At 55.6% G+C, this 12337-nt stretch overlaps 4 protein-coding genes across 4 annotated transcripts; 3 read left to right on the forward strand and 1 right to left on the reverse strand.

Annotated features, from left to right (window-relative positions):
- Nucleotides 1-502: 502 nt before the first annotated feature.
- Nucleotides 503-1464, reverse strand: J4E79_002679 (uncharacterized protein; the record flags this gene model as incomplete). Its single annotated transcript, XM_049351577.1, has 2 exons — nt 503-991; nt 1039-1464. The coding sequence occupies 2 exons, from the start codon at nt 1462-1464 to the stop codon at nt 503-505; spliced, it is 915 nt and encodes a 304-aa protein (XP_049214215.1).
- A 176-nt stretch (nt 1465-1640) lies between these two features.
- On the forward strand, nt 1641-2928 carry J4E79_002680 (uncharacterized protein; the record flags this gene model as incomplete). The annotated part of the gene is made up of 5 exons (XM_049351578.1): nt 1641-2166; nt 2270-2352; nt 2403-2432; nt 2690-2719; nt 2782-2928. The coding sequence occupies 5 exons, from the start codon at nt 1641-1643 to the stop codon at nt 2926-2928; spliced, it is 816 nt and encodes a 271-aa protein (XP_049214216.1).
- Nucleotides 2929-3410: 482 nt separating this feature from the next.
- Nucleotides 3411-4716, forward strand: J4E79_002681 (uncharacterized protein; the record flags this gene model as incomplete). The annotated part of the gene is made up of 3 exons (XM_049351579.1): nt 3411-3668; nt 4208-4348; nt 4597-4716. 3 exons carry the CDS (start codon nt 3411-3413, stop codon nt 4714-4716), a joined length of 519 nt encoding a protein of 172 aa, XP_049214217.1.
- Nucleotides 4717-9506: 4790 nt separating this feature from the next.
- Nucleotides 9507-10865, forward strand: J4E79_002682 (uncharacterized protein; the record flags this gene model as incomplete). The annotated part of the gene is made up of 3 exons (XM_049351580.1): nt 9507-9605; nt 9716-9970; nt 10023-10865. The coding sequence occupies 3 exons, from the start codon at nt 9507-9509 to the stop codon at nt 10863-10865; spliced, it is 1197 nt and encodes a 398-aa protein (XP_049214218.1).
- Nucleotides 10866-12337: the final 1472 nt, after the last annotated feature.

Genomic DNA, 12337 nt, shown 5'->3' on the forward strand with positions numbered 1-12337 from the left:
AAGGTGTAAGAGATAGTAATTGGAAATTCTGGAGAAGATCCAATGTTCCTTTTGTATGTTGAAGATAGCTGTGAAGATGGAGGCAAAGTCGCCGATCTACGTCGGAGACATAAGTACGCTAACCCTCTATTGGTGGAGCATCACCAAAATGGATTGGGAAACACGCAGTACATGGCACTATGTTACCGGATATCACAGCATGCAAAGGAAAAAGTACGACTCCAGAGTTTAGTTTACACACATGCTAACTCGGTGAATCGTTGGATGCACAACCGGCCGGACGTTACTCATTCTACATCTGAGCTATGAAGACTAGTCGTCGGAGACATTGTCGTGTGGCTCCGCAAAGTATAGAAAAGCAACCACTTATCGTGAACTCGTAATTCGCCGTCGCGATAGACAGAATATGACTCATATCCGTCTACGACAGAGTAGAACTCTCGTTGTGTTTAACACAGGCATTCTCGTCGATGCGCATGTGTCTGTGTTGTGCCATGTATCATCAAGAGAATATCCTTTCCATGCTGTCTATGTTCTCCGGTGTTGATGAATTATTGTCTTCTCGAGAGATTTGGGTTTGCAGAGCTTGTTGCCGCGCAAGGCCTTCTTCTCTTTTCCGTCGTTTCCTCGCGTCCGCATCTTCCCAATCTGGCTTGGATCCACTTGTCGCAGTCGGTTCGCACGTCTCCAAGAGGGCCTTGCGAAACCGGCTTATGCGGTCGAAGTTGATGTTGAATCGCTCGTTTGCGATATTTACTAGTGTTCGCAGATACCGCTCGTCTACCAAGGCAACATTGCGGCCATCGCCATATTGATACCCAATGATGGAGTCGAATGAATAACCAGCTGACCGGACAGCCACGATGGGGTTCGACTCTGCTGTCTTCGCTGACCCTAGACTCACGGCGCCACTCTCACGGAACCCGGCAGCTAAGGCAGCAGTGAGGACACCTTGGGCATGATCCATGGATGCACTCAGGACGTGGAGTATCTGTGCCACGTCAGACCATGTCAACGTGCTATGATGACTGAAGATACCATGGGTTCAAATTTAAGATGAATGTACCTGCTGGACACGCTAGGTGTTTCCTCCGTTGCTTCGGCCTTGTCTAAGCCAAACTTTGATATGAGGTCACCTGTTGCTTCGTCTCGCCCAAGTGGCGTGTGTGAGATGAACAGCCAAGCACCCCCACCACCTTTTCCTCCTGGTCCAGCGCGTGAAGTCTCACGTTCAGGCAATTCATCTGGTACTTCATTGTATGATTTGCGTCCTTCCAAAAACACGCTGATGCGCCCCGAACAGCTGCTAGTGGTGACTAGTCCTGGGAGACTGTTGATCTCGCCGATTAAATCTCGGATGGGCGCATCGACGGATCCCTTGGGCGACAGATCATGATACTCGCCATCTGGAGCGTCGAGTTGCTCCAAGATCTTTTGCTTGCGAGCTTCGAAGCGTGTCGGCATGTCAATCGGGCGTGCTTTCTGGCTGGGGTGGAAACGTGACAGCGCGCTGTATTTTCGCGTTCGAGTGCGTCATCGATGGTCTGTGCGCGCGTCATCTTTCAAGCAGCCACGAAGGCACCTGCAATGACAACTGAGTATCACGCCTATCACGTTCTCAAATCGCATCACTCGAAACCATGCCACGTAAAGCCGCTAAAAGCGAGAGTGCACCCAGGAGCACCTCTAAACGTCCTGCGCCGGAGGTTCCAGCACGGCAGTCTAAGAGAGCACGGGCTACCGCAAGGAAGTCTTACGTCGAGCCTGAGAGCGACACGGATAGCGACGGGAACAAACCAAAGACAGACGTCGCATCCGACGGTGACGAGGATGACGTTGTAGCATCTGACTACGAGGAACATAGCGACAAGGATCCATCGTCGGAATCCGAGCACGATGAAACCGCCAGTGACGACGAACCTGAGGGCAAGCGAGCAACTCCTAGAGGGCGCGAAACCAAGAGCCTTGCCATACACAAGAAGGTCGCTGGCGAGAAAGAGCTATGGAAACCCGGTGCGAAGCTCGCACCAGGAACGCAGCTGATCATCAAGAAACCAAAGGCTCGAGATGCAGGCGACACGCCGTACTTGGATCACACAATCCACCCAAATACTATGCTGTTCCTTAAGGACTTGACGGCTAACAACGACCGCCAATGGTTGAAGCGTGAGTGATGGCTTATTACGTTTCGTGTCAAACGGCACGATCGGATCGCTAGCTGACGTCTATATCGTAGTCCATGACCCTGACTTTAGAGTTTCATTCCAAGATTTCACCACTTTTGCGGAGAAGGTATCCGAGAAGATCATCGAGGCAGATGAGACCATCCCAGAGTTGCCTGTAAAAGATGTAGTAAGTGTTTCCGATTGGATTGTCGCAGTACGATTTACTAAAACGTGTAGATCTACCGGATTTACAGAGGTGAGCCCGAAGTATGGTCTCAGCTGGATTATGCTCACAGTAGAAAGACATTCGGTTCTCGAAAGACCCAACCCCCTACAAGGTGAGTCGATACATCGAGCTTCCACGCTAGGGTGGGATCATGCCCTTGAAGCCGTGTCACGAAGTCGAGAGACACAGCATGCTGCCAAATCATCATGGCACTATGGCATATACTCTGCGACCCGACGAATAGCTTCAGCATGATGCCCTTTCATGGCTACATGCAAAGCAGGCTGACCTGATCTAGACTTACTTTTCTGCGGCCTGGTCAAGAACTGTAAGTCACACATGGGTACAAGCTTATGTGAGCCCCACACTGACATTGTATACGACGTGCAGGGACGCAAGGGACCTTACGCACACTACTACATCCAGGTGCAACCCAATGGTGGTAGCTTCGTAGGTATGTTCGATTCTCCTCTCTTCGTCTTCGCGGAGACACCCGAGCCGCGAGCTGTCGTGGAACTCAAGCGCAGTGCGAAGTGACCTCGTGGCCACCGCATTGCTTCTTTCGACTCCATGTGCATGGAGTATGCAAGTGTACCCAATGCTCGTCACCACGACAGCTGCTGCGAGCCTCGGCTCTACAGCGACTCTTGTCGTGTGGTCGACCTTGCGCTCCTGACCATGTGTCGCATTATACGACTGCCGGCTCGGAGACGACAATGCATCGCCATGCGGTGAGATTGACAGATCCGAGTAGCGCTGCACGTTATGGCCATGCGGGGAATATTGACGGTCACCATGCCACACAGTTGGACCCATGTGCCTATGCCTCGTCGGACAGCGTAGGGTAACATCTTGTCTTCTCGGTTGTACCGCGCGGTATCCGGGGAGGTAACGTATCGAACCGTTTAAGGGTTTGGCAGCGTTCAGCGAGGCGTCGTCGGGATGGTACACTCATCTGATGCACGTCAGTGTATATCCATTCTGCCTATGCAAGCGGTACCATAGTCAGCGGCGCGTCAATGGCTCATCGGTATCCTTTCTTACACGAGAATGCGCTGACTTTGAAAGGTGGTGGCTTCTGGCAGCCTGACGCGTCGACTCTAGCCAAACTACGACGCGACATTGATCGCAAACCGCACAAGATCAAGGCCGTACTAACGGACTCTGGTATTCGAGAGGCTTTCCTGGGTGGAGTCAAAGATGACGAGAAGAAGGCTGTGAAGGCTTTCACGAGCTTGTCGATGAATCAGTCGAATGCTCTGAAACGCAACCCAAAGGTATGCAGCATCTGTTCAGTCCATCCCTGGAGACAGCAGGGTATCAGCAGACAGCTCTCGTGTCATAAAGCATGAAATATGCTTGTGAAACACCATGATCACGACGTTTTCTCACAAGCAGAGTCGATTTTTGCAAGGTCTGGTAACGGCTTTGCCGCGATCGGGTACTGTCCGCCGCCTGACACGGTTCAACACCAAAACTAGCACGGAAGCTCCCCGCCTACAAGGATGTATCTCCATGAAACTCTTCCGCTACACCATCTCGCGAACGGCACACGATCACGATGACGTGCAATTAACTTCAGTCTCATACTGGAAGGTTGTGCGTTACAACTGTGTGCCGTCCGGCAAATAGAGTTTCAAGTCGCCCCGCACTCAACAAGTTGAGCTGAGTTGGAGTTGTCATAGCTAGCACCCTTTGAGTAGGCGGGGTTCTCTGCTCGCAGCAGTCTGTCAAAGCCTAGTCGCGGGGATTATGATGAACAAACTTCAAACTTCAAATTCACTGCAGCTGTTCATGTTTGCTGACACCTCTCCAGGGATATGACCATGATCACAAAGATATCGAACTTATGCGGCTCCGCAACTACACCATGGGGCGGAAGCTCGCAGACGATGAGATTGTTGGTTCTGGGGGCTTGGAGCGAGTGGGTGAACTCATTGCCAGTCTGGTACCCTTTGTAAGTCTATCCTTCCCTACTCTTGACATTGACGGCCTCACGTTCCCATTGGACAAGAAAAGATAAGAGCGGCGGCAAGTTGTTAGGGAAGTGCCTGTACGGTGCAAGCGATGGGGTGACTATAGTGCCGGCCAGTAGTGCGTTGGCAATGCAGTCACCCGCCCATCGTAAAATCCTTCAGGTGTGAAGGACGACCACAGCAATCTCCCGGGAGGCGTTGCACACAAGGCCGCTAACAACCGTGGCAGATCACCTATCTGAACAGCATCGCGATGCCCGACGACGACACGTCAGACTCGAGCGAGGACGAAGGAAGCGATGCCGAGCCCGACGATGACAGCAACGCCGCAGAGGATGACGAGGCTTGATGAGAGCAATTTCAACAACGCATGTTCGAGGCACGGTGCTTCGAGCCGAAGTCATTTAGATGCACACATTGGTGGGAGCGTGGAGGAGTGGGCCACGCAAGCGCAAAGACCGCCAATAGACGCTGGTGTAACCCTGCCACGGTGGCGCTGACTGGTTGACACAACCGATGCCATGCAACAGACTAAGTCATCGTGCAGCATTAGCTCCAGCACGAGCGGATAACTGGGATCAACATGCAGCGCTAGTAGGTCACGGGAGCACTTATGCCAAATGCAGTATCCTCGGTCTTATGATGGGCCTTGTTCATTTCGGATCTAGCTTCCTCGTACCCTGGCCCCCTCTTAAAGCTACGCTCAGACGCGGGCCTGCCGTCTTTCTTAGCGGCTTTTCCCTGGCTAAACGAACGAGGGGAGGCAGTGCACAGTGCTCACTCTCCCTCTGTTCGATCACGACGCAGTATAGATGGCTGACCGCATCGATGCCAGATTCTCGCCATGATATTGCAGCAGAGGATTTGCCAGGGTGTGCAGCTATCGCTTCATATAATCGCCAGGCCCCGATCAGCTGGCCTCCCCACTATCCATTTTGGCACAGTGACATGCTGCACACGTTGCGTTAGTCTATACACGGCTACGGCTCGGGGCGCACTCGTTGTCCGTCTGGGATGCATGGGTTTACGCCCTAACGCGTCTGATCGAGGCCAGCTGCATCTCATGACGAAGGCTTCAGCGAATCTTTACCGGCGCCGTGAGTAGCTGGCGGTTAGTTGCTGCATCGCTCAGCGTCATGCACTCATAAGAAGCGGAAAGTTGAGCGGCTTACGCTGTTGGGCTGCGCTTGACGTGGTGTAAGCATGACACCAGCATCTCCAACGCCAAACCTTCAGAATTCCAATGCGAGCTGTGGTCCTTCTACGGCGCGATTTTGCATCGCACAGTGCATTCCAGTTGAAAAACGAGGCTTTGAGGAGCTTCAGAATGCCTTCAAAAGGCGGTGTGGTTATAAGGCAACTCGTTGTGTCTATTGAATCCCACCGTCCATCACACCGATGAGCTGCAGATATTTCTTTCTTCCGCGAATTAGCACGCTTCGGGCTGATCCATCGACCCGCAATGGCTTGCGTCCGCTTATCCACCCCTTCCGCGTCTCTAGATGATATTTACCGGCGTTTGTGACACAGCTGGATCTCGCAAAGCCAAAACGTGTCGCCTTGCCCTTCTCGGCCTTCCGCCGGGTTCGGTAAGGCGAGCCTACACCGTCGTCTGCCCGAAGATGAGGCGGACGAGCGCTGGGGTAGAGAACGGAGATGGGATACCGCTTATCCGACAGGATGTCGTCCCTCACACCACTACTGCAAGGACGGAAACTCGTTTGTTGGAGCATCAGCAACATGCGGTACTGCGGCGCATCAAAAGTATTGTCAGGATGCAAAGGAATGCGTGTACACCGATGCAACGCCATCACCAGACTGACCACGCCTCTATCGCACCAGCACACCTTGACAGATCGGTGAGGTTGTTTGTTTTGCACTGGCCACGGACGCGCTGTGGAAGCATTGCCCGCGTTCTTTATGCCTGTCAGACACTAGAACGGTGCCACGGGCGAGGCATCGTCTCGGAGGCTTGACGATATCTTCCCGCCTGATATATCTGAATCTGGTTTTACCTGCAGATTGGCGGTACACAAAATGCGGCACAAGCGACATGGCCCTTTTGCGCTGCTTACGGTGACACGAATGGGTAGACTCCGCAATCTCCAGCTATGCTATGCATATTGCGGGAAGGCTTCGGTGACACAAACTTCGTTAATCTAATTATCAACGGGACACACGCGGGAATTCCACATCTCGTCCCGAGCCGCGAATACACCTGGTTCCAATTGAGCCAGCTCCCACCGTCCACGCGCGGCGTCGCAATCTCCATGGCCACCACCATGACTGAGCATCGCTTACCGTCTGCACTGCAGTGGTGATGGACGTTGCGCGGCTATTTGCTTGGGTGAATCGACCGAGGCGGCTGAAGATCACGTCCAGAGCAGATCCTGGTTGATCTACCCCACAATCCGCTCACTTGGTGTAACCGTCATCAGCGGCATTTAACGGCACTTTTTCAATGTGCAACACAAGGCTGCTGTCCTTGATTGTCGGCCAAGTCAAGGATGACGCTCCTTGGACTGATGGTTTCAGACGAATATAGTCGCAGACAAATGACTGCATTGGGCCTCATCTATCACGCGCCCGTGACTGACTCGAAAGGGCGAAATACGGTGTGGCAGTCAATCAAATTACAACAATTATTAAAAGCGATTGGCTGCAAGCGGTCATCCCGCTGAATACGGTGCCAATGAGTGAAAACGGCACTGTGACCGGGACGACGGCTTTGACCGGTAGACACGTCTTGTGACTGCAGCAAGGTTTTTTGTCGTGCTCGATAGGATTTACCCGTCGAGCAGCAGCTGCAAGGCACATGCCAGCTGGAATGCTGAGATTTGCCCAAGTGCCCAAGTAAGTTGAATGCTAGGCAAGGGACGTGCTGATTGGTCGATTAAATTTGACCGAGACCTGGACGGTGGAAAACTAAGCTTGAGAGAGTGCGGGCCGTCCGCCCTAATCTCGAGGCAAGAGACACAGGACGAGGTGCTTAGGCAAGCATGGATAGCAATGAACTACTGCTGACTATTCTTTGTTCCAGGTGTGGGCGTCGTCACGTATATGCAGTCAGGTGAAAATAGGCCGGCGAGGAGCCGAGGCTGAAAGCGCCCTGGGCGTTTCGCGATTCTCCATGCCACCGTGCCTACATCCGCACAAGTCCGAGATTCGTCACCAGCGGGACTTGCGGCACCGCCACTACCAAAGAATAGGCACAAGTGCCGTCGAATTCTTTGTATCGGTTTGTCTCGACTATCGTGGAGGCGTCGAATCAGCAGCGCGAGGAAGTGTTTTGCCATGGGCACCAGTTCGCAAGCCTTCGCCGGCGCAAGGGATGAACGGTTTGCCAAATTGTGGATGTCAGATTGAGAGGCGTGATTCGAGGACGAAAGTGGGCTGCGTCGCATGCCGGCCGTCTTACACGAAGCAATAGCAGCTGAGAGAGACGATGTCGGACGGTTTCTTTGCAGGCAAGACTGGCCAGAATCGGCTCTATGACCAAGCAGCTTGCGCGTGAAGGCGAAAAAGAGGTGCTGCTGCGCTCAACGAACGGTTCTCCCGGCGCAAGACATCGGCTCTCCCGTAGACACTGCCCCGCGAAGGAGAGTGCCTGAAGTCGCCGAGACGCACCGGCAGGGCCATGACTAGCGAACAGAGGGCACTCACGTCACAGTTGTCCAAGCAGACGTAGTTGCCGAAGTGTTACACACCAACAGTCGGACAGGGATGCTGCCGTCCTTGTCGAGGAAAATGACCGACGCCCCGAATGGATCAGCCCTATCAGACAGGTGCGCAAATGAAGCAGACGGCAGGCGGGAACTCGAGGTTAGGGCAGGGAGGTGCGCGGGTGGTGCTGCAGGCGGCCACTTGCAGTGGACACGTCGGAGAAGCAGTTCTGGGGAGGACGAGGCAGCGTCACGATGCATGTGTACAAAAAGCATATTGCAGCAGGCGGCCGGGGCCAGTCGCGGAGGGTAGGACCAAAGCTGACCGGACGCAGGCGCGTACCGTGGTTCGTGAGCTGTCGAATGCGCGAGCTATGGGCTTGGCGGAGGAAGCGACACGAGGGACGCAGAGACGGGCCGTAGACGATTCAAGAGCCCGAGGTGGTTCCATGAGTGTTTAGCGACTGTGCCACGGTAGACGCACGCGCAGTGCAGCAGCGACGGGCGGGCTCTGGAGCAAGCGCGGTGCAGGCAGGGCGCGGCGTGCAGCGCAGCCTGGGAGGCCGTGGGCTTTCTAGTATTTGTTGCGGCGGCGTGTGTATGTAATTAAAGGCTCGTAGATCACAGCGCGACGGGAGTCCCCGAGGGCTTGGCGAGTCACACATCTCAAGCAAGCTGCCGGCCCGCAGCAGCATCATGCACATGGGTGGCCGACAAGGTTGGGGCAGCTTTGACGGCCATGGGCGGCGTCATGGGCGTGTCATGGGCGCGGTCGCAATACACAGGCCAGACAGTTGGCGGCGGCGACGACGTGGTAGGGGCGGCTCGCACTCAGCGTGCTGCTCGCCGGTAGCTCGTGTGCGCGGATGGGTGGGCTGCCCAGCTGCACGTCGCGCTGCAAGTGAGGATGCCGCATGGCATTTAGCGCGTTTGGCGGACCGTCGCCGTCGTCGCTGCATGGGGCGGGCAGGGATAAAAACGCCATGCCAGTAGAAGCGGCGAGAAGGTTGAGTTCGGGCACGCGGTGGGTAGTAATAGCGGCCGCTCCAACCTGAATCTCCTTTTTCGCTTCCACGCTCTTGGGTCCCGTCGTCTCCTCCACGCGCTTCGAGAAGCCTTTCACTCCACAGCCTCCCTCGCCCAACTCTGCCCTTCTCTCCAACGCTCCTCGTGCAGACCACACCCGCCTACACGCCGCCTGCACGCCCGTCTCGAAGCGCCGCCCTACACCCTCCCCTCCACCCTCCGCCCCGACTGGCTTGGCTCGCCCACGCAGCACTGCCCGTCGCTCTCACCTGCAGCCGACGTTGCGGCCCGCCTGCCAGTATTTTGTGACACCTCACCCGCCCCAGAGGATCTCCCGCACCACCACCGACCTTCTCTTTACTATCTGCGCTGCTGCCAACCCAACCGCTGCGTCGCACTGGGAGAGCCCCCGCCGTGCCAGCACCGCACACGACCACCGCCGCGCGACACCATGTTCCCTCACCAGGGTGGCCAAGGCCAGCTTCCCGCCCACTGGCAACCGCCCACGGCCCAGCAGCCTCCCAACGGCGCCTATGCCCAGCCTCCGCATGTAAGTGTCTGAAGGGCAGTCACGCGTGCCTGCACGTCATCTGGCTGCCTGCCTCTGGTAGTCTCTCTCGTAAGCTGGGTGACAGCGCGCTGACACTTGACGTCGACTAGATGAGCACCACGCTCCCTCCTCCGCCGCCCCAAGAGCCCCGTCCCGACATGGCTCAACATCCGCAGTACCAGCACCAGCAGCCCTACCGCCTGCCAGGCCCCAATGAGTGGACGCGCGCTCCTCCTCCCCCCGATCCATACCGCCAGCAGCACCAGGGCCCGCCTCCACCGCCGCAGTACGTCCAGCAGCACCACCAGCCGCCAGCTCCCCGCCAGCGCACTGCAATTGCCTGTCGCTACTGCAGACGTCGCAAGGTACACCACGGCCCACGCCATTGACTCGAGACTGCCTGCTTACCTTACCTAGATCCGCTGCTCCGGCTTTGAGGCAACCGAGGACGGCCGCTGCTCCAATTGCATGAGATTCAACCAAGACTGCATCTTCACCCCCGTGTCTGCCCAGACGCAGGCCTTTGTTCCCGCGCACACTGTCTGGCGCGGTGTCGGGCAGCCACCGCCCATGTACGGCGCCTACGGGCAGCCTCTCCCTCCTGCCAGCCACGCCGAGCCCTATGGCCAGCCGTCGCGCCAGCCGCACTATCTGCCCAGCCCCACTGCAGGTCCGTACCCAGCTCATTCTGACTATGGTCCGCCTAGTGCTTCTCCAGATGAGGCGAGCCGTGACGCGCTGGCAGGCAGGAAGAGACTCCACCCAGAGCCTCACACTCCTACCCTGCCTCCGCCGCATCCTGGCTCAGCGTCACAGGCCCCTCATCGAGGCACTGGGCAAGATTATGCCTATCCAGAGCCACCGTCTCTAACATCGGGCGCTTCAACAGCATCGACCCCCGCTCCCTACTCATCCGCACCTCCTCCCGCCCAACCATACTACGCTGCTCAGCCTCCGCGTCAAGGCTCCCCACAGAGCGCTTATCGCTACGAGCCGAGTCGCACCTCGTCCTCGCCACACTCCCAAGCACCCACGACCCCTGGTGCCCCGCCGACGCCCTATTACGCAGCTCCACCGCAGCCCAACGGCGTCTTGCAGCCACCACCCGCGCGCACCGATGGCAGAACCCCACCGCCACCTACATCGCAAGCCTCGGCTAGGCCCAGCATGCGCATCAATGATCTCGTAAGCGATAATGGCCCCGCCCGCAGCTCGACCGATTCGTCCATGCTCAACATGCTCAACCGCCGCCCCATGTAAAAATCTGCCTCGCGCAAGTGGAGACGCTCTGGAGCTGGTCTTTCGAGAGCGCTACACATTTCGGATTAAGCGAAGAGCAAAGAGCAAAATTTCCCATCGAATCTGTCAGCCGTCGTTTCTGCTTTCCAATGTACAATCTATCTTCGCGTCCAATCGACGTTTGCTATCGCAAGGAGTTCTGGCTGGCAACAGCGTGATTTCTGGGCGGCTATCTGAATCTTCAAGAGCGACAAAGATCTTTCAACGTTTTCTACTTTAATACTCACGGATCATCCTACTGTCTCTCCCGGTCTTCCATCTCGAGTGACCTAAACTACTACACTGGGTGGTTATTCTGTCTTTTCCCGCAAACATTAGAACTGGGGTTGCATCATCACATGGAGGCTTCGTTGATATTTGCATCATCGTAGCGTGGGTTGGGTCCGGCATTCATGTGCTTCGCTGCATATTGGCTGGGGTAGTGGTCGCTTGTGCTTTTTGGTGCCTCTTTCCTATCGTACGTTTTTACGCTGGTTTTTCGCGGTATTCCCCTTCTCGGCCTGTCTCTACCGCATCTGAAAGTCTATATGGGAACTATTACTGGTGGGTGGCAATCTGATTTAAATCGCAAAGCACTTTGAGAAAGCGAACGTTTCGCGCATCGTCTTGTACGTAGTCTCCTTTTTTCTTTACTAGCTATCTAAATTGGAGACGTTCGCTGGTGCAATACTTGCTCGACCCTCTGCATGCCTTGATGAACGGCGCACTGCATTTGGAGCACGTCAGTGCTGATGTGCTCATGTTCAATGCCGCATTTCCGAGCTGATCCTACCCGTCGAACCACTTCTGATGCCCAGGTCGATCTGTCATGCTCACCCATCGCTCCTGCCTGCAGTGCCAACCAGCCTGCCCCTTGTACGACGGTATTGCCAAGACACGTGCCAGTGATAAATTTTGACATGCAAATCACATGGCACGTTACGCACGAGAAGCCACGCAGGGCAGCCGATGGTAGGTACACGAGAGCGGGTACGCACGTGTTGCACCTTCCTTTCCAGGGCAACACGTTCCATCCAAAAACAAAGGTCAACCAGATTCAGCCACCTCCACGCCCCGATCTTGATCCCATGGGGCGGACTTTGTTTTGGTATCGATTGTACCGTTACCATACCAAGTCTTCACTGACACTTGCCTGACAGGTGTACGTGCATAATTCAATTACGCCCACACGGAAAGGCACCGCACAGCACTTCTACCACGGTACGGCCTCGGGGTCTCGGCGAGCCGGAGCGCTGCTACCACGCAAGTTTCGATCTGTCAGTCTCGAACTACATCGGCACGGGACGTGATGGGTTCCACGGTAGAAAGCCAAATGGAATCATCTCAGCCCGTCGACTAGAACGTCGCCGTCTGTCATCTCGCGGTACGGCGCGTCCTGGCATGCACGATGTAGTCAACATGATTTCACCATTACCACTATCATGATTGTGTCT

The sequence above is a fragment of the Alternaria viburni genome (assembly GCF_023758015.1).
Source record: "Alternaria viburni strain BMP 2772 chromosome Unknown scaffold_4, whole genome shotgun sequence".
In the NCBI taxonomy this organism is placed as follows: Eukaryota; Fungi; Ascomycota; class Dothideomycetes; order Pleosporales; family Pleosporaceae; genus Alternaria; species Alternaria viburni.